At 50.3% G+C, this 22,196-nt stretch overlaps 1 protein-coding gene across 11 annotated transcripts in view; it reads left to right on the top strand.

Annotated features, from left to right (window-relative positions):
* The window catches only part of ERC1 (ELKS/RAB6-interacting/CAST family member 1), a 255,436-nt gene that overhangs the window by 114,384 nt on the left and 118,856 nt on the right, over positions 1-22,196 (top strand). For all 11 annotated transcript variants that reach the window (XM_029054283.2, XM_029054280.2, XM_029054282.2 and 8 more), the window contains one exon: positions 1,040-1,175. In XM_029054283.2, coding sequence (XP_028910116.1) covers positions 1,040-1,175 — 136 coding nt within the window. The remainder of the gene's footprint in view (positions 1-1,039; positions 1,176-22,196) is intronic.

Genomic DNA, 22,196 nt, shown 5'->3' with positions numbered 1-22,196 from the left:
GCTGGGGTGTATAGAGGTGAATTAGGTTGGACACGGTCCCTGTCCCACATGGGGCTTACAGTCTAAGGAGGGAGAACGGGAGAACTGAGGCACAGAGAAGAGAAGTGACTTGCCTGAGGTCACACTGCAGAAAAGTGGCAGAGCCGGGATTAGAATCCAGGTCGGTCTGACTCCCGGCTCTGAGTTTTATCTACTATGGAGATAACCCAGTATTAAGGTGTCTTAGTGTTTCTCGTTTTCTGTAAATATCGTGGGGCTGGCTTGCTGAGAGCAAAACAATCAGTGTTAATAATAATAATAATAATGGTATTTACTAAGCGCTTACTACATGCCAAGAACTGTTTTAAGAGCTGGGAATTTATTGAGCACTTTCTGTCTCTTTCTGTCTCTAGACTGGAAGCTCATGATGGACAAGGAACATGTCTGCTAATTTTGTTTTATGGTACCCTCCCAAGCACTTCGTACAGTGCTGTGCGCGTAGTAAGCGCTCAGAAAATACATTGATTGATTGCAGAGCACTGTACTAAGCACAGAGAAGCAGCGTGGCTCAGTGGAAAGAGCACGGGCTTAGGAGTCAGAGCTCATGGATTCTAATCCCGGCTCCGCCGCTTATCAGCTGTGTGACTTCGGGCAAGTCACTTAACTTCTCTGTGCCTCAGTTACCTCATCTGGAAAATGGGGATTAAGACTGTGAGCCCCGCATGGGACCTGATTACCCTGTATCTACCCCAGCGCTTAGAACGGTGCTCGGCACATAGTAAGCGCTTAACAAACACCAACATTATTATTATTACTTGGGACATTACAATAAAGCAGAGTTTTTTGTTGTTGTTGTTTTTGGCTTCTTGTGGCATTTGTTAAGCACTTACCCTGTACCGTGTACTAAGCGCCGGCTAGCGGAGTTGTTAGATTCTTTCCCTGCCCACAACAAGCTTACAGTTTAGAGGAGCTTACAGCCTAGAGGAGGAGCTTACAGTCGAGAGGAGGATCTAGAGTAGCCTAGAATCTAATTCTGCAAAATATCCTCTTGCCTCAACAGACAACTGAAAGACCAGAATAAGAAGGTGGCCACGCTGAAGCACAAGGAGCAGGTGGAGAAAAAGAAGAGCGCCCAGATGCTCGAAGAGGCTCGGCGGAGAGAAGACAATCTCAACGACAGCTCCCAGCAGCTCCAGGTAAGAGGGCCAGGAGGGTCCAGGTGAGGAGAGGGGATCGGGGCGCGACCCCACAGGCGGCGTCTTCCCCCCTCGTCTTCTCTCCGCCTCTGTCGCTCTAACCCCGCCTGCTACCTTCTTCTCGGAGCTGTCGAGCGATCGAGGGCTGTTACGTCCTCGAGAATAGCCCCACCCCTCAGCTCTGGGGCGAACTGGGGCCGATTCGCCGGCATCCGACTCGACGGTAAGTGAACGGTCAGGGGCACCGAGGTGGGTCGATCGGTCGCTTAACCGGTCGGTTGTATCGACCGAGGGCTTACTCTGTGCAGAACACTGGACTAACCGCTTGGGAGAGGACAGTACAGAGTTGGTAGGCACGTTCCATGTCCAATCAGTCAATCCCTCTTAGACCGTGAGCTTCCCTTTTAGACCGTGAGTCTGTTGTTGGACAGGGATTGTCTCTATCTGTTGCCGAACTGTACATTCCAAACGCTTAGTACAGTGCTCTGCACACAGTAAGCGCTCAGTAAATACGATTGAATGAATGAGTGATTTGGATTGATTGAGCACTTACTATATGCAGAGCTCTACTAAGAGTGTGAGAGGGTACAACGTAACAGAGTTGGTAAACACATTCCTTGCCTGCAGCGAGCTTACAGTTTATCAATCAATCGTATTGATTGTTTTCTGTGTGCAGAGCGCTGTACTAAGCCCATGGGAGAGGATGATATATGGTATTTATTGAGAACTTATAGGTGCGGAGCACTAAACTAAGATGTAGTACAGGGTTGATAGACACACTTTCCTCTCCCTAACTTCTGATGCCCACCAGCGTGAATTGCTGGGCAGAGACAGGAGAGAGGGGAAGAGGGGTAAGACCTGCCACGTCTATCACAGTCCCATCCAGCATTACACGGGTGGATTGTCCTAGAGTTGGTAGACACATTCCCTGCCCCCACTGAGCTTTTATTCTAGAAGGGGAGGCAGACATCAGTATAAAAAAATTATGGGTAGGTACATAAATGCCGTGGTTCCATTAAGTGGGGGTGAATGAAGAGGGAAAATCAGGGCAACGCAGAAGGGAGTGGGAGAAGAGGAAATCGGGAAATCAGGGAAGGCCTCTCGGAGGAGATGCGCCTTCAATAAGGCTTTGAATTTGAGGAGGATCACTGTCTGTTGGATAGGAAGAGGGAGTTCCAAGCCGGAGACAGAACATGGACGTGCCCACATGGAGCTTACGGTCTAGAGGGGTCCCTGTAGAGAAGCAGCGTGGCTCAGTGGAAAGAGCACGGGCTTTGGAGTCAGAGGTCATGGGTTCCAATCCCGGCTCTGCCCCTTGTCAGCTGTGTGACCGTGGGCAAGTCACTTCACTTCTCTGTGCCTCAGTTACCTCATCTGGAAAATGGGGATTATGATTGTGAGCCCCAAGTGGGACAACCTGATTCCCCTGTGTCTACCCCAGCGCTTAGAACAGTGCTCGGCACATAGTAAGCGCTTAACAAATGCCAACATTATTATTATCTTTAGTTCTTTCTAGTGAACGAGAGCGCCAAAGCGCTCGTGAGCGCTCAGTAAATACCACTGACTGAGCTGGGTTGCGGGAAATTCCCATGCTGCTATTGCTGCTGCAAAAAGCAGTGGACTTCACTGCTCTCAGAGCAAGATCGAGGCCCTGCATTACAGCTGACAAATATTTTGCTCTCTTTGGTGATAAGAGGCAAACAAGAGGCCAGGCCTGTCCATGGATTTGAGTGAAAGCCCCACGAACAAGTAGAATATTCTGAGCTTGGGATGTCTTTGGGAATTGCCCCATAAGGCACTGTATCAGCTGGTCCCGGGCAGTGGTTCTCGACCCAGCGGAAGGACGTATTCCCAACCATCGGTCGCGTGGGCAGCGAATCACCGTCAGGAGGGGCCTTTAGCGGCAGCGGGTCGCTTTCACATGCCTGCTCACTGCTGACCCTTCCAGATGAGCCCAGGGCAGATGGCCCAAGCCCGGAGGGGTCGGGAGCCCCGCCGGCCGCCGGGGTCTGTCCACCTCCTGGAGGTGGGCTTCCGGCGGGGGAGGGGAGAGGGTAGCCGGGGGCCGTCCGGACCAGCAGCGAGGTTGGGTCTGGGCCGTTGGACTTGGGAGGGTCTGAAATGGCATCCCCGGTTATCGTAGTGATGTGGCATCCCGGGGATCCGGGATTGGAGCCGGAGCAAGGTCAGGGTCCTTTCCCAATGGCAGTGGCAGTGGGAGGTCGACGACACCCTTTTCTTTTTTTTAATGATATCTGTTATGCGCCTACTATGTGCCAGACACTGTATTAAATGCTGGGATAGGTACAAGATAAATAGGTTGGACACAGCCCCTGTCCCACGTGGGGCTCACAGACTTAATCCCCATTTTACAGACGAGGGAACTGAGGCCCAGAGAAGCGAAGTGACTTCTTGATGCTGGGTTTTCTCCTTATGGAACTGTGGCCAGCTCAGACATTTAATAATAATAATAATAATAATACAAATCATAACGGTATCTAAGTGCTTTTTATGCGTCAGGTACTGTACTAAGCCCTGGGGTAGGTACAAGATAATGGGGTACCACAAGGGGCTCACAGTTGCTATAGGAGGGAGAACAGGTACTGAATTTCCATTTTGCAGAGAAGTGAAGTGACTGGTTCAGTGGCACACAGCGGGCAGCGGCGGAGCTGGGATTTGAACCCAGAGCCTCTGACTCTAAGGTGCAGGCTCTTTCCCCTAGGCCATACTGCTTCTCTATCAGAATATCCATTGGAGAACAGTATCAGTTCATGGTGAAAACACAGCCCGAAGGGAGTTTACCACCCCCCCCCCCCCACCTTCCCCGCCATCTTAAATTCTGGAAGTTGACAGTTTTCCGTGTTTGCTTTGGGGCTTTGAGTGCTGTTGATGAAAACACGCATTTGCATTTTGAGAACGAGTTAGAAAGGGCAGCTCTGGGCAGTAGAATCCTAATGTGTTTGGGATTTATTTACCAGCTGCCGTCAGTGTTTCTCGGGGCCGGGCCCTGTTTTGATTTGGACCCTTTTCGTTATCCTTTCAAACGCTCGTCCAAACATCCCTGGAGTTTCTTCTTCGGAGAAAAGGGCACGCGGACCCAGGCAAGGAGATGGCCTCCCAGGCGTGGACAGAGCCCGGCCGGAGGCTCGATGGCTGCCTGTCCCTAGCCTACCGTGCGTTCGGAAACTATTCCCAGACCGTGCGGAAGAGGCATTTTGGGTTGTCCCGAAGGACCCACCGGGCTGGCAGAGAAAATAACTGGTCAGGGTGCCGAGCCCCAAAGTTTCAAGCTCAGGACGTCTGGGGTCCTCGTCAACCGGATCCCGGCCGTGCACGCGCTGTTGGGTAGCCTGCTGGTTACCACGGGCCGAAGGGAGTGCTCGCGTTCCTGACAGGCCCCTAATGAGTATATCAGGCCCCGGTGAAATATGGGGTGTTTAACGACACACGACAGGCCCTTGTAGAAGGTCCTCGCTCTAGGTGAGCACCGCACATCCCAGACAGTTTTCCTAGGCCTTCGGCGACTCCGCTCGCCGGAGGGAGATCTCGTCGCACACCCCGTTTCAGGCCCCGAAGCCGCGATGGCGCATCTCCCGTCAGTCTCCAGATGACGCCGTTTTCCCCGATGATCAAAACGGTTGTTGTTTTTTCCCTTTTCTATAGGGGCGGGGGGCGGGGGAAATGGATACTTTATATTTGACCATCGTCGGGTTTGGGGTCAGAACACACCAGCGCCAATTTCGGCTCATTTTGGTCTCGGTGGTTTTGGCTGGAATTAATCAGATATTATGAAATTCATAAAAATACGATCTCCGCGTTCCTGGATTGGCCATCTGCAGCCCAGCCAAGCAAGCATGCTTCGAAGCACATATCCCACGGCTCCCGGCTCCGGCCCTACCAGGCGTGTGGTTTCTGCCTTCCTGTGTCCGGTAACAAAATGTTCGTTTATTCAGGGAGCGTCGCTGATGGAAATTTGGCCTTTTGGGGAGCTGCGGGCGGGGAGGGGCCCGGAGGAAGATGTAAAACCAGAACGTCTCAATCCGAGCAGAGGAGGCAGTTTTCTAAATTGGTCCCTTCCTTCGAAGGATCCTTTGGAGGCCGGGAGATGGGAGAGGTGAACGGGGGGCCTGGTCTAAAAGCCGGCGTCGAGGCTGGCAGCTCGAAGCGACACATAGCGAGCCCCCGACAAGCGCCTAGTAGAGTGCCCGTCCCACAGTAAGCGCTCTGTAAATACGACTGAATGAACGAATGCCATTTACAGAAAAGGGGACACAGCTTTGATGAGGCAACGTGGACCGTGGGATTTGAGGAATGTCCCTGGATGGGAGGAAAATTCCCGGTAATAATAACTGTGATATTTGTTAAATGCTTACTATGGGCTGAGCGCTGGGGTAGGTACAAGATAGGTCGGCCACAGTCCCTGTGCCTCATCAGGCTCTTCATATAAGTAGGAGGGGGAACGGATATTGAACCACCGATGAGGAAACTGAGGCCCAGAGAAATGAAGTGACATGCCCAAGGTCACGCAGCAGGCAAAAGGCAGAGCTGGGATTAGAACCCAGGTCCTCTGACTCCCAGGCCGGGACCCTTTGTGCTGGGGCTTTGTCCCCATCCAGGCTGTAAACCCGTTGCGGCGGAGAAAGTATCTGCTAGTTCGGCTGAATTGTCCTCTCCCAAGCGCTTAGTACAGTGATCTGCACAAAGTAAGCGCTCAGTAAATACCACTGAATGATTGATCGATTGATCAGGCTTACAGTGAAAGCATCGAGTGATCTGGCAGACGCTTTGGGCCGTTGCATGCGTCATGGAAAATGGGTTTGAGGAAAGATTCATTCAGGGAATCGGCCCTACGCACCGATTCCTGCCCCTTTGGGAACGTGTGCGGATTTTTGCTTCTTCTCTCGAAACCATCAATCAGTGGTCCATCTCCAACAAGCATTCCAGGTGGTGGGATGAACTTACAAATCCCGGGTCACCAGACCGTAAGTAGATATTAATAGGGAATCTGATTCAAGTCTTGCTTATTACGCTGAATATGAGAGGGTGGGAAAAGTTGCAAAATTAGAATAATTTGGAAGAACGTGGAGAGGTCTTTTTTCCTTAGCTCTCCCACTCTTCCCTGGCTGAATGATGCATCGTATTGTGGTCAGTGGAACCTTTTTTATTGGCAAAGCAGCCAATTTTAGAGACTACGAGGGAGGAAGATCTGTGTGTGCAGACTCCAGGAGCTAATTCCAGCAGGAAGTGAGGAGTGCCCCTCTTCCCCCCTCCCCTACCAGGGAAATGTGACCTCCCCCACCCCCCTACAACAAGTCTGTTTTTCACGACCTTTTCCAAGGGTCACCCCTCTTGGGCCTCGATGAATTTGAACGAGAAAGATGGTTTACCTCAGGTCAAAGGATGGAGCAAAATAGCTTTCCCTCCTAGAGCTTACCCAGTGGCCATTAAGGAACCCGGGCCAGGGGCGTAGAATCAATCGATCGATCGATCCATTGGTTCATCGAGTGCTGACGGTGTGCAGAGCACTGTACTAAGTGCTTGAGAGAGGACAGTATAACAGGTAGTAGAACCTCTACTTTGGAAACCCCTAGAGGAAGAAAAGGGGGCACTAAGAGAGAGCTTTGGGGTTAACTGGAGTGGTATTTGAGGTGGTGGTAATAATAATAATAATTATGGTATTTGTTAAGCGCTTACTTAACCGGGAACTGTACTGAGCGCTGGGGCGGATACAAGCGAATCAGGTTGAACACAGTCCCTGTCCCATGCGGAGCTCACACCAAAGCCCTTTTATTTTAAAGATACAAAAAAGATGGAAATCCCTCCCGATCAGCCTTTTTCGAAAAGGCCTTTTGTGGGCCAGCTGGGAATTAAATCTGGAGGGCGTGAATCCGAAACTTTTGAAAAACAAGTAGACAAAGGTAGTAAAAAAAGAAATCTTAGGCAGACAATCTGCTAAACGCTTAACCCTGAGAAAAGAGAAGAATAGCGAGGCGGAGAGATTTCGATCAGTCAATCGATTGATTGTATTTACTGAACGCTTACTACGTTTAGGGTAATAATGTTGGTATTTGTTAAGCGCTCACTATGTGCAGAGCACTGTTCTAAGCGCAGGGTCATCAGGTCGTCCCACGTGAGGCTCACAGTTAATCCCCATTTTACCGATGAGGTAACTGAGGCCCAGAGAAGTGAAGTGACTCGCCCACAGTCACACAGCTGACGAGTGGCAGAGCCGGGAGTCGAACCCATGACCTCTGACTCCCAAGCCCGGGCTCTTTCCACTGAGCCACGCTGCTTCCCAGCGAGGACAGTAAAACAGAATTGATAGACGAATTCCCTGCCCACAAGGACCTTACAGACTAAAGGCGGGGACAGACATTAAAATCAATTAGGGATGTGGACCTAAGTGCTGTGGGGCCGAGGGTGGAGTGGATCAAGGATGCAGATTCACTGGAAGGGTGACACAGAAGGGAAAGGTAGTAGTCAATTGAGGGTATAATCCGGAAAGGCCTCTTTGACGAAGATCATTTCAGCCCCAAGATTTGAGTTGGAGTTAATAATGTTGGTATTTGTTAAGCGCTTCCTATGTGCAGAGCACTGTTCTAAGCGCTGGGGGAGATACAGGGTAATCAGGTCGTCCCACGTGAGGCTCACAGTTAATCCTCATTTTACAGATGAGGGAACCGAGGCACAGAGGAAGTGAAGTGACTCGCCCACAGTCACGCAGCGGACAAGTGGCAGAGCCGGGAGTCGAACTCGTGACCTCTGACTCCGAAGCCCAGGCTCCTTCCACTGAGCCGCGCTGCTCCTCCAGTTGAAACTGTATCATCAATCAATGAATCGATGGTATTTACTGAGCGCTTCCTATGTGCAGAGCATTGTACTAAGCGCTTGGGAGAGTCAACAGAACACAATTAGCAGACACGTTCCCTGCTCATAAATGAGCTTCCAGTCTAGAGGGAGAGACAGGCATTAATATTCATTCAGTCGTATTTATAGAGCGTTTATTACGTGCAGAGCACTGTACTAAGCAATCAGCCAGTCTTTTCTTTAGAAAACCCTGCGGCTCTCACGTTGTATATCCTACGTGAATCTCCCCATTTACGACGGCTCCAAAGACGATCCCTCTCTTTCGGTCTTGCCGGAATCCTTCAACTGCCACAAGTCCCTCAAAGTCTTTGCACTCGTCTGCTTCCCGCCTCGGCGCCGCCGAGTTTATCTGCTCCCGTGTTATTTATCCACTTGTTTCTAATTTTCCTATCTAGCCTTTCTCACTGTGGCCTCTGCCTCCTTTCTAGCAGTCGTCCCCTTTGATCGCAAAGTCCTCGAGAGCAGGTACAGCGTCCGTTACTTCCTTTCTTTGTAAGGGCTCCGGTCATACCGAAAACTAAAGAAATCTCCTCAGTCTTCGCCCTATTCAGATCGCATCTCCTCAGAGGGGCCTTCCCCGGCTAAGCCCTCATTTCCCCTACTCCCTCTCCCTTTTGTGTTGCCCTCGCCCCTGAATCTGCCCCCTTTCTTCACTCCACCCTCAGCCCCACAGCCCTCTTGTCCCTGTGCATAATTGAATTTAACGTCCGGCTCCCCCTCTAGATTGTAAGCTCTTTGCGGGCTGGGAACGTGCCTACCGACACCACCATTTTACATCTTTTCTGATCTGAAAGGAAACTCTCAGGTCTTGTCAGAGCCCTGGGGGTGAGCCAGGCGAGCTCAAAAAGCTGGGGGGGGCAGGGAGGGCTTTCCCCCCGACCGTGATTCCACAGTCTATGGATGCCTATGGGGCCTATTTTTTCCACAAGCTTTTCCTCATTCTAATCCCTCTTGGTTTAAGAGGTAGAAACTTAGCCACAAACTACAAAATCCTGCTGTCACTGGCGCTCCAGAGCAGATCACAGTCTCCCCTCCCTTTGTTTTCTCGGCTTACGGTCACCAGCCCGGACCGAGGGTCTGCGAAGCCGTGATTTACACGTCACCTAGCAGATTGTCGGTCTTCGGCCTCCCGGCTGCCATTTTGGAAAGATTGCTCTCCCCTCCTGGTATCCCGAGGTACCTGGAGACCTCTCTCATTTGACCTCCGGTTTAGTTTCCATATGGTGGAGCCATACCAATTTAGATCTTTTAATCGTACCTCATAAATCCTCTCTCCAACCCATATATTTTTTTTTCTTTGTTCCTCTTCTCTGTCCTCCCTCCAATACGTCCACAGCTCATCTTTGGAATGGGTGCCCTGACTTGAACTCCACGTTGTTTGGATAGGAGCGGCCTAAAGGCAAGTGGAGAGGGTTTAGTCTTTCCTTGTTCTGAAACGAGAGGCCTTGGCTTGTTCAGGACAAAGTCACATGGATACATCTTGGGCCGCCCCTGTGGCTCTTCCGATTCAGCGTCTGGGTTTTCACTCAGTCGATCCCGTGCTGTTGTCTTCTATCACCGTCGCCCTTTTCTGTCTTCCCGCCGGGAAAAAAAACAGAAAACAAAACCAATGGTTGTGTGCGTTTCTAAGTAGTTTCTCGCCTGGCAGTGGTCGTCACCTTCGCAGCGTAGGAGCAGCTTTTTTCAGTGGTATGTGTTAAGCGCTTATTATGTTCCAGGCACTGTGCTAAGCGCTGGGGTACGTGCAGGATAATCGGGTTGGACGCAGTCCCTGTTCCACAATAATCCCCATTTTACAGAAGAGGGAACTGAGGCACAGAGAAGTGAAGTGATTTGCCCAAGGTCGCACAGCAGACAACTGACTGAGCTGGAATTAGAACCCAGGTCCTTCTGATGCCTAGGCTCTGTCCACTGGGCCGCACTGCCTTAAGCGTGGCTGGGGTGCCTTATTTCCTGAAGATTTGAGGAACCCAATCTGGCTTGATTTGGATCCCAAGTACATCCAGCCACCCTCTGCCCCTTTTCCAGTCTAACGTCATTCTGACCCCCCTTCTCTATTCAGTGATATTTTTCAAGCGCTTAAGCGCTCTTCAGACCGTAAGCTCCTTGGAAGCAGGGAGCATTTCTACCAACTCGTTCGTATTGGACTTTCCCAAGAACTTAGTACGGTGCTCTGCGCAAAGTAAGCGCTCAATAAATACCACTGATTGATGGTATTGATTCTTATCCCTCATTCCCCCTCGATAAACCTTTTCTGGTGTGTGAGCCCTTTGGCATTCAAGAAGTTCTGCCTTATATCCTTCATGCATTTAGAAATCTACAAATGGGAAGAGAGGACCTGCGTTTTATCACGATATATAATTGGCCGGTCACGTTTTCATCGCGATTTTGCTTTTTCCTGTGACTCGAGTTTCCCGAGGCCTCCCTGGAGACCTGAGTTTTAATTCTAGTCCCATCATTGGCCTGCTTTGTGACCTTGGGCTAGTCACTTGAACTTCTCTGTGCCTCAGCCAGCTACTCATTGGTACTTAATGAGCGCTGACTGAGGGCTGAACACTGTACTAAATACCTGGGAGAGTTCAGTAGAATTAGAAGATCCAATCCCTGCCTTCCAGGATCTTAAAATCTAGTGATTACTCAGTTTCCTCCCCTGAATATTGAGGATTAAATACCCCTTCTCCCTCCATCTTAGGCTGTGAGCCCTATATGGAACGGGGTCTGAGACCAATCCGATTGTGTTGTCTCTACCTGAGTGCTTATTATTATTCTTGTTATTAATGATAAGTGTGGTCTAGTGGGTAGAGCACAGGCCTGAGAGTCAGAAAGACCTGCGTTCTAATCCCGGCTCTGCCACACGTCCTCTGCGTGGGCTCGGACAAGTCACGTCACTGCTGCGTACCTGCGTTACCTCATCTGTAAAATGGGGATTGAGATTGGGCGTCCCGTGCGGGACAAGGACCGGCCCCAAACTGATCAGCTTGCATCTGCCCCAGCGCTTAGTACAATGTCTGGCACATAATAAGCGCTTTAACAAATACCATAGGAAAAAGAAACAGAGAGACGATGCCCACCAAAGGTGGTAAGACAACAGGCAAGGCCGACGTTTCTGGTTTGCTCTGTGGGGAGGCCCGGTGAACCCCATGTGCCCGGAAGGCCGTGTCATTTGTACGTGACCCAGATGACATGAACACGGCTTCCTAAAAACATTCATTATCATCAGCGAGACTGAGCCGAGGCAAAGAGTTGGGAAGTTCAGTCGCTCTGAGAAATTCATTAAACTCTGGAGGCTTTCTGAGTCGATGGTGTTCTGTTACATCCATTTCCTGTCATCGCTGGAAAGAAGCAGTCATCGCGCGAGAGACACGGGTGGCTTCAGCCAGTGACATGCCGCTGGGCTTGAAGGGGAAAAGGGGAACTCCTCTAGACCAGCTCGTTATGGGCAGGGAACGAGTCTGCCAACTACTATTTTTTGTTGTACTTTCCCAAGCGCTTAGCACAGTGGTCTGCACACAGTAAGCACTCAATAAAAACATCAAATGAATAATAATAATGATAATTGCGGTATTGTTTAAGCGCTTACTATGTGCTGAGCTCTATAGTAGGCGCTGTTCATTCAGTAGTATTTATTGAGCGCTTACTATGTGCAGAGCACTGTACTAAGCACTTGGAATGAACAAGTCGTCTTCCTGTCCCACGTGGAGCTCCTGGTTTAGGTGATGGACAAAGAAGTAGTGTCCTGAATTGAAGAAAGCACCAAGGCGGCGTGACTTTGGAAGTCTGGCTGGAAGGGTAGAGCCGAGATCTCCGTCCAAACTCTTTGGGTCTGTGGCCGGATTTAGCGTTCTAGTGCAGTGCTTAGTACAATGCTTTGCACACAGTAAGTGCTCAGGAAATACGAATGAATGAATGAATCGTGGCTGCCAGTTTGGGCTTTCTTGGGATTCCACTCTGTCCAAACCCTACCTCGGCATGAAGGGAATGGGGATGGGGGCGTTTCATGGGCTGATAACCCTAAAAATTGTGTTATCGCTAAGGACTTATTATGTCTCGGACACTTGCCGAGAGGCCTTGTGGTGAATAGATCCCCCGACTTGGAAACCGGGCTGTGACTGATTATCAATCGATCGATTGTATTTATTGAACACTTACTATATGCAGAGTACTGTACTAAGCGCTCGGAAGAGCACAACAGAGTCCCTGCCCACATCGAGCTCACTGTCTCCGGAGTGATGAAGAGGCAAGTGTTTAGCTCCGTGTCCTTCCCTGGAGATGTGTCCTGATCCAGTCTGTGCACACCCTTGTCTAATAATAATGATGATGATAATCATAATTGTTGCATCTGGTAAGCACTTATTTTGGGCCACACACTATACTTGTACTGTACAGAACAGAACGTGGCACATATACGCTTTTTTAAGCACTTATTATACCAGGCACTCGATTAAGCAGTAGGGTAAAGGACGCTAATCAGGTTGAACACAGTCCATGTCCCATGTAGACCTCCCAGGCTTGATCCCCATTTTACAGGTGAGGGAAGTGAGGCACAGAGGAGCAAAGTGACTTGCTGAAGGTCACACAGCACAGAGAAGTGGAGGAGCCCGGATTAGAACCCAGGTCCTTCTGACTCCCGGGCCCTGGCTCTGTCCACTAGGCCATGCGGCTTCAGTCTGTAGCCAAGATAAGGATCTGCTTTCCCAACCGCGGCTAGGAACTGTCAGAGAGATTAATGGGGCCGTTGACAGGCTGCTAGACCTCTCCCAGAGCCCTCTCCGGGGAATGTGGGCCGCCCGGGGGAAGCCTCAGCGAGAAACAATAGCAATACAGTCCAGGAGAAACGCCACTCGGGCTGCTTCAAGGTATCCCGGATGCTCAGAGAGGGACGAATTTGCGTTTCGCTCCGAGAGGCGGCGTGGGCTAGTGGATAGAGCGTGGGGAACCTGGAGGATCCGGGTTCTAATCCGGACAAGTCGCTTCACTTCTCTGGGCCTCAGTGACCTCACCTGGAAAATGGGGATTAAGACCGTGAGCCCCATGCGGGACAGGGACTGTATCAAACCTGATTGATTTGTATACAACCCAGAAGAGTGTTTGACACATAGTAAGCACCAGACAGACACCGTAACGAACAGATAAATAAGTACTCCCTCCTACTGTGTCCAACCCGACCTTAGGCGGCAACTGGGGCTTGGGTTCTTCTGTAAGTCACATCATTCATTCATTCAATAGTATTTATTGAGCGCTTACTACGTGCAGAGCACTGTACTAAGCGCTTGGAATGTACAAATCGGCAACAGATAGAGCACTTCTCTGTGCTTCAGTTTCCTCAACTGTAAAACGGAGATTAAAGTACCCGTTCTCCCTCCCGTTTAGTCTGTGAGCCCCACGTGCAGCAGGGGCTAAGTCCAACCTGATTAACTGGAATTTCCCCCACCGCTCAGTACAGCGCTGGGCACACGGACAGACATCCATTCTGTCTCGGAGGGAAATTCTCGACGCGTTACGCTTCTATGGGCGGGTCCTTCCGGTGAGTGTTGAAAAGTCACTACTCCACTTGAGAAGCACCGTGGCCCAGTGGAAAGAGCACAGACCGGGGAGTCAGAGGACCTGAGTTCTAATTCCAGCTTCTTGTCTGCCGTGTGACCTCGGGTGCGTCACTTCACTTCTCTGGGCCTCAAGTTTCCTCATCTGTGAAATGGGGATTCAGTCTTACGCACTCCTGCTTTACCCGTGAGCCCCATGTGGACAGACTGTGTCCAATATGATTATATTATATCTACTCCAGCACTTAGTGTAGTGTTTAGCAAATAGTAATACCATAGTTATTATTATTATTAAATGGGACCAGCTTTGACTGAAGCTGTCGGTTCTCGCTTGCCAACTGGAGATAAGGATTCATCCCACTTATGTGGAGTCTATCTCTCCAACACTCTGAAGAAATTATGGAATGAGATTTATGGAATGATGCTTGGAGAAGCAGCGTGGCTCAGTGGAAAGAGCACGGGCTTTGGAGTCAGGGCTCATGAGTTCGAATCCCAGCTCTGCCACTTGTCGGCTGTGTGACTGTGGGCAAGTCACTTCACTTCTCTGTGCCTCAGTTCCCTCATCTGGAAAATGGGGATTAAGACTGTGAGCCCCACGTGGGACAACCTGATTCCCCTATGTCTACCCCAGCGCTTAGAACAGTGCTCGGCACATAGTAGGCGCTTAACAAATACCAACATTATTATTATTATTATTCTGTTTCTTCTTAATGAACTGCATGGCGCAAGGTTTTGACTTCAGGTTTTAGGGGTTGAGGTCATGCAGTTCTCTGACTTGGGGAGGGATTTGGTGGCGGGGGTGAGGGGCAGGATGGAAGAGAAAAACATCTTTAAAGTCGAACACAAAGCATTTCCTCACAATAAAAAATAGTTGGTGTGTAACCAAATCCCGTCTGTGCATTAGAACTCGGTTTCTTTTCTTAAAAATTGACTTCATCGATGCATCTGGCTTCAATTTTTTTTTTTCTTCCACCAAGAGTCTCAAGTTGTTGGTAATTGAATTCTGACATGTCGAATGATTTTAATGAAATCTCGTACGTGTGTATGTGTGTGTGTGTGTGTGTGTGTATGTATACACGCTTAGGCGAGGGAGGGGAAGGAACAAATTCGGGCCAGAAGATGAGTGAGTAGGGATGAAGTTAATAAGGAATTACTGTCTCTTCACATTAAGCGAAGCGAATCGTGGTTCACAGGATTATTTCCCGGAACACACGGGAAACCAACACGGCCTAGTGGATAGAGCACGAACCTGGGAGTCAGAAGGACCTGGTTTCTAATCTCGGCTTCACCGCTTGTCCGCAGGGTGACCCCGGGCAAGTCACTTTGCTTCTCGGGAACGGCTCTGTTAATTCTATTGTGTTGCATTTTCCCAAGCGGTTCGGTGCTCAATGAATACCACTGATGGATTGTGGGACAGGGACTGTGTCCGATCTAATTAGCTTGTGTCTACCCCAGCGCTTAGTATAGTATCTGGCTCATAGTAAACGCTTAACAAATACCTTAAAAAAAAAAAGGGAGAGAAGTTAGGAGACACAATCCCTGTCCTCGAGGATCTTACAGTCTAATGGGGAAAGACAGACACTCGATTGCAGCCGCCCCCCCAACCCCCACCCCCGGATCCTTCTTCAGGATCCTGAACCATCCAAGCTGTTTTTCCTCATGTTCATCTGGAGCGAGGGAGCCTGGGAAGAAAGGGAGATATTTTCCGGCCCATTTTTCCAGACTTGTTTCTCTGACTGTTTGATTTGGAAGCAGGGCAGGGGAAGGGTCCGTTTTACAGCTGCGGTGATATATTAGTTGGACGATGACAGGGCCGACGTCAGGAAGTAGGCTTCGGGGCCGGCGGGGGGGAAGGGTGGTTGTCGAGGGAGGCAGTATGGGGGATACCCGACGGCTTCGGCCTTCCCGTCAATATGGCCGAGCGCAGAAGCGGCCTCGGCCCTAATCCCGCCCAACTTGAGGATTCGAAGTCATGCGTCTGCTGATTTATGGGCGACCGAGGGTATTTTCTCCAGTAGCTCCCGCCTCCTCCCGTCAACCCCCTTCCCCCAAGCCCAGATCCAACCACAGAAACCTCCTGCCGTGAGCCCCAGTGGTCCCCCTCCACGAGGCCGGAGTCTCCGTCTGAGCCTCCGTGCCTGATGCCCGGGAACGCTTCCGAGGAAAGCCGGGCTGAGCCGGCCTTGGGGGGAGAGGGCCGAACCCGGCCTGTGAAGCGAAGTAGCCGAGGGAGTCCCTCTTGGCATTTCCCCTTCTGCTCGTGATTCCTTGCGTCGGTCCTACGGAGATCGTACAGCGGACGTCGTGAGAGACGAAAGCACCCTGAGAGGAGAGCGGCTTTAGGCCCTCTTGACCGAAGCTCACTGTGGGCAGGGACTGGTCTGTTATCTTGTTAGATGGTCCTCTCTCTATACTACAATCGCTCTGCACACAGGAAGCTCAATGAATACCGTTGATGGATCGAAAGATGGCCGTCCCTGGATCAGCCGGTACTCAAGATAGGCTAAAAAACGGTGGCCGTCGTGTTATGTCGCAAAGACGTTAGTTGTTTAGCGTCACGACCGGAGTCGTGGCATCTGTTAAACTTTTGGTGTATGTCAGGCTCTGTAGTGAGCGTCGGCAGAGATACGAGATGATCAGGGCAGACACAGTCCCTCTCCCATGTGGGATTCACAACCTAAGAAGGAGGGAGAACCAATAACGAACCCCCATTTTACAGATGAGAAAACAGAGGTCCGGAGAAGTGAAGGGACCTGCCCAAGATGACACAGCAGGCAGGTGGCGGAGCCGGATGAAGAGCTGCGTTTATTTTTCTCAAATGGTATTTGTTAAGCGCTTACTATGTGCCAGACTCTGTACTCAGCGCTGGGGTAGATGCAAGCTAATCAAATTGGGTCAAAGTCCTCGTCCCACATGGGGCTCACAGTTTTAATCCCCGTTAGATGATACAGCCGAGGCACAGAGAAAGTGAAGTGACTTGCCCAGGGTCACGCAGCAGACAAGTGGCAGATCCGGGGTTAGGACCCAGGTCCTCCGACTCCCAGGCCCGGGCTCTTTCCATTAGGCCACGCTGCTTCTCAAGTCGGTGGATTTCCCCCCCCCCCCCCGCCCCCCCCCCCCGCCTGCTTTGTGCGAAGCACTGAACCTCGGAAAAAATATAGTTAATGGCAAGAAACTCAGAATCTAAAGCAGAGAAAGTGATGTCATACACTTCAGGATAAACGAGATACTAAAAGTATAGAAATAGCAAGGATAAATACCAAATCTAGAAACACTCAGGTACTGCAGTTAGAGGAGCAGACATGTGGACTCTGTGGATTTGAGTGTCCCCGGATCACGCAGCGTCAACCTCGTATTTGGTGGCGAGGACTTCTCAAACCGTGCTTGCCCGGTGGTCCTTCAAGAGAGACGCTTTTCCGTGAAATATGATGTCGGGAACAGTTGCATACATTTTGAAACAATCAAAGCCGCCGAGGGTTCATGTGGTCCGAATTTAAAGTGCAGAGACTTTCATTAACGAGTTGATGAACTATGAAGTAGAGTTTATCAGGTCCCTCTTGAACTAAAGCCACCGCTGCCTGACATCCGGAATTTCTCGGTTCTTCTCCAGGCAGGATCCCAGGCAGGTTGCTAGAGTTTAGAATCCTGAAAATGACACCTGTCTGCTGTGTGACCTCGGGCAAGTCACCTCACTTCTCTGGCCCTCCGTTCCCTCATCTGTAAAATGGGGAGTAAGACTGGGGACGCTTGATCCAACCTGATTACTTTGTATCCACACCCCAGTGCTTAGAACGGTGCCTGCACATAGTAAGCGCTTAACAAGTACCATAAAGAAAGGTGAAAGTGGGTTTTCTTCCACTTGGCAGCATTTCCTCACCCGCGCTTAACTCAGCGGTGCAGAGTCTTTCACTCTGAAACGAACTCGACTTCCCCTTGCCTCATTCAATTTCTCTGTGCTTCATTTTACTTCATCTGTAAAATGCGGATTAAGACCGTGTGGGACATGGACGGTGTCCAACCCAATTTTCTTTTTCAACCCCAGCGCTTAGAACAGTGCAAATGGGGTTAAATGTAAAATGGGGTTAAAACACCTGTTCTTCCTCCCTCTCAGACTGTGAGCCCCATGTGGGACAGGGACTGTGTCTGATCTGGCATCTCCCCTGGCACTTATCACAGTGCTTGGCACATAATAAGCGCTTAACAAGGACCTCTTCATCATCTTGGATCAGGATTATTGGGACAGTGGTTAGGGGCCCGAAGCATAGGATGAGAATGGCACCTTCAATTTCATCAGGACTATTTATTGAGCGCCTGCTGAGTGTCATTCTGTACTAAGTGCTTGGGTAGGGGACAAGAGAAGCAGGATGCACAGCCGTTGCCCTCAAGGAGCTTCTAGTCTAATGTGCCCAACGCAAATACTCAGTTTCCCCAAGCTGAAGGTCATTCATCATTCAATCGTATTTATTGAGCGCTTACTGTGTGCAGAGTATTGCGCTAAGTGCTTGGGAAATAATAATGTTGGTATTTGTTAAGCGCTTACTAGGTGCAGAGCACTGTTCTAAGCGCTGGGGTAGATACAGGGTAATCAGGTTGTCCCACGTGAGGCTCACAGTCTTAATCCCCATTTTACAGATGAGGTAACTGAGGCCCAGAGAAGTGAAGTGACTTGCCCCCAGTCACACAGCTGACAATCATCTGAGAGGCCGAGTGAAGTCCATGAACATCCATAAAAGCCTTAAGCACTTTGGTAATAATAAAAAATAATAATAATGATGATGCTAAATGTTAAGAACTTACTATGTGTCAAGCACTCTTCTAAACGCTGGGCTTAGATACAGTCGAATCAGGTAGGACACAGTCCCTGTCCTACACGGGGCTGACACTCTTAATCCCCATTTTCCAGATGAGGTTACTGAGGCACAGAGGAGTGAAATGACTTGCCCAAGGTCACACAGCAGTCAAGTGGCGCAGCTGGGATTAGAACCGAGGTCCTGACTTCCAGGCCCATGCTCTGACCACTAAGCCACGCTGTTTCTCTGATACCCCGGCAACCCTTAGGCGAACATCCTCACACTCTACTGTTTTCCGTATCCGTCATGTATTTTACAGAAGCAGCGTGGCTCAGTGGAAAGAGCCTGGGCTTGGGAGTCGGAGTTCATGGGTTCGAATCCCTGCTCCGCCACTTGTCAGCTGTGTGACTGTGGGCGAGTCACTTAACTTCTCTGTGCCTCAGTTACCTCATCTGGAAAATGGGGATGAAGACTGGGAGCCTCACGTGGGACAACCTGATGACCCTGTATCTCCCCCAGCGCTTAAAGCAGTGCTCGGCACATAGTAAGCGCTTAACAAATACCAACATTATTATTATTTTATTGTCTGTCTCCAGAGACTGTAAACTCCCTGTGGACAGGGAACGTATCCACCAACTCTGTTGTATTGTCCTCTCCCAAGCAGTTCGTGCTCAATAAATGGCGTTTGATCGATCGACTGATTGATTGATTGAAACGAGGGCGGTGGAAGTCGGAGCGTTGTCCACGTCGGGAAACGTTTGAATCGAACTTCCGTAGCTTTGGTCTCCGCCGACTTTCCCAGCTGGAGTATCTGTGTCCCCTTTGTTTCCTGAATCATTTTGCCGGTGATCTCATTCCATATGCAAACCGACCCAAGCCTCTCCGCACCCGCCCTTCCCAACGCACACGAGTGCTCCGGTCCCGTCGCCTTGGCTAGGTCCACGTACGTCTCTATTCTTAAGGCCTGGGGCGTTTAGTCTTCCTCCGGGACATCCTCTTGGCTTCACCAACGGCCCAACTCCTCTGCCCGGAGGCGACCTGAGGTGCCTCCTCCCCAGTTCCGGTGGGTCCCGTTGCCCCAAGCGGAGGGACGGGGCCCGGGATGGGCTTTTTGAATCCCGCCCCGACTTAAGGCCGGCAGAGGGGTCGGTCCCGAGTTCCACGTTCCCGTCCTGGCAGCAGCCCGGCTCTCTAGGACCGGATCCTCGCAGGGCATTGAGCCGCATCATCGGGCCAGCTGCATTCTGGGTAATTCAGGTGGTTTCCCATCCCGTCCCCCGACCCGGCCCCGCCGGCTCGGTCAATCACGGGACGGCTCTTTCATCCCGTGGTTAGCTGAGGTGGTTACAGAGGCTTTGTTCTATGTAAGACAGATTTTTTCCAGCCTCTCGTATTTCTGGCATGTCTCAGACATCTGCTATGCGGGATATTTAGGCTGTGGCTGCCCTCTCTTTGGTACCTTTCAGTTCCGAGACGAATGGAGTGTGTTGTATCATCATTTTTTATTACTCTGGGGGATATTTTGGGCTTTTTTTTTTTTTTTTGAAAGTATGTTCTCATTCGAAGTATCCGTTGGTAACAATGAGACTTGGAAGGAATTTCTCGGCCTAGCTCTGACACCACCACGATCCAGACATTTTCTGCTCAGCACTACCGATGTGAACGATCGGCGCGTTCACGTGACTTTCGGGGAAAAAAGCCAAACGGGAGGGTGCACGAGAGCTCCCATTTGCTTCGTTCCATTCAGCCCTCTCTGCCGGCCTCAGGGCTGGCTGGAGTTGGATTTGGCGGTCGGCTCTTTCCTCTCCCTAGTGAACCATCGGCCTAAATGTGTGTAGAAGCCATGTTTCACCCTCCCCACGCACCCCCCTCACCGGTCCCCCCCTTCTAGACTGTAAGCCCGGTGTGGGCAGGGATTCTCTGTCTTTATTGCTGAATTGTACCTTCCAAGCACTTCGTACAGTGCTTTGCACAGAGTCAACATTCAGGAAATACGACTGAATGAATGAATTGAAGGAATGAATGTTCACAGAGGCTCTCGACGAGCAGTGTCGCCTAGGGGGAGGTCCACAGGCCTGGCAGTCCGGAGACCTGGGTTCAAATCCCGAATCTGCCACCTGTCTGCAGGGTGACCTCAGGCGAGTCACACCTGTCTCCCTACGTGGACTGTAAACTCGTTATGGACGGGGCGTGTGTCTGCTTATTGTTGCTTTGTACTCTCTGCAGACAGGTAGTGCTCAGTAAATACGATGAAATAAATGAATGAAATGATTAAAGAACCGTCCTCCTTTCCCGTTAGGCGGTGAGCCCAGCGTAGTTCTGTGTTTCGATCTGATCGAATACCCTAGTACTCTGCAGTGTCCGGCACTTGGAAAATATTAACAGAGCAATCCGTCAGTGGTGTTTAGTGAGCACTTACTGTGTGCAGAGCACTGGACTGAAAGCTTGAGAAAGTACAAGGCCACAGAGTTGGTAGAATTGTTCCCTGCCCTCAGGGGGCTTCCAGTCTACTGGGGGAGACAGACATTAGACCAGATTCGACCCCACGGACCTCACGCTTATCACTGTGCTGCTGTGTAAAGCAGCTTGGCCTGGCGGAAGGAGCCACGGGCTTGAGAGTCAAGGGACCTGGGATCTAATAATAATAATAATGTTGGTATTTGTTAAGCGCTTACTATGTGCCGAGCACTGTTGTAAGCGCTGGGGTAGATACAGGGTAATCAGGTTGTCCCACGTGAGGCTCACAGTTAATCCCCATTTTCCAGATGAGGTAACTGAGGCACAGAGAAATTAAGTGACTTGCCCCACAGTCACACAGCGGACAAGTCCCGGCTCTGCTCGTATCTGCAGTCAGGTACCGGGCAAGCCACTTCACTTCTCCGAGCCTCAGTTCCCTCATCTGGAAAATGAGGATTCAATACCCGTTGTCCCTCCTACTTAGCCCGTGAGCCCCGTGTGGGACCTGCTTATCTTATATATTCCCCAGTGCTGAATACAATGCTTGGCACATGGTAAGTGCCTAAGAAATGCCACAGTTATCACTCTTGCTTCCAGAGCGTATTCCTATCTGGCGTTCTTCCCACCTAAGGACCAGGCCGGGGACGTGATCCCCAGCCATGCAGGAACAAGGGAGGCTGGGAATAATTTTTTTTTTCCATTGTATTTGCTAAGCGCTTACTGTATGTCAAATACTGTTCTTAGGGCCGGGGTAGATACAAGATCTTCCGGCGTCTGTGGAATTATCAGCAGATGATATTTTGGCCCACAAGTTTCTCCCTCAGGGACCAGTGATGATTTTTCTTCCGTGACAGGCCTAATTCCTTAGGAAAGCTTTACACGCAGAACCTGGGACTACAATGCTTTGCTCACCAGCCAACTCAGAAACCTGCTCTGGAAGGGGAGAGATTTGATGACCTTCTCTCAAGACCCCCCTTATAAAGAGGGCCTCCTGTCAGCAACGTCGGCCTTTAGCATTTTTTCCCCATGAAGGAAGAGTGAGATTAGGTTTTTTTGTGTTTGTTTTTATGTTCCCTTTCAGCCCATAGGGTTTGGGGGTTTTTTTTGATAAGTAGGGGTGTTCAGATTTGGCATCTAAAGACCAAAGAAAGGGGAGGGGGGAGAGAGATAAAAGAAAGAGAGAGAGAGAAAAGAAAAGAGAGAGAAAAGAAAGAGAGAAAAGAAAAGAACGAGAGAGAGGAAAAAAGTAAATAATTGGGGCACCAGTGATAATAATTCATTGATCAAACAGTGGTATGTATTGAGCTCTTACTGTGTGCATAACACTGAACTAAGCACTTGGGAGAGAACATTATAACACTATAAGA

Source organism: Ornithorhynchus anatinus, chromosome X4 (genome assembly GCF_004115215.2).
Source record: "Ornithorhynchus anatinus isolate Pmale09 chromosome X4, mOrnAna1.pri.v4, whole genome shotgun sequence".
Lineage (NCBI taxonomy): Eukaryota > Metazoa > Chordata > Mammalia > Monotremata > Ornithorhynchidae > Ornithorhynchus > Ornithorhynchus anatinus.
This window is presented reverse-complemented; position numbering and strand designations above follow the sequence as displayed.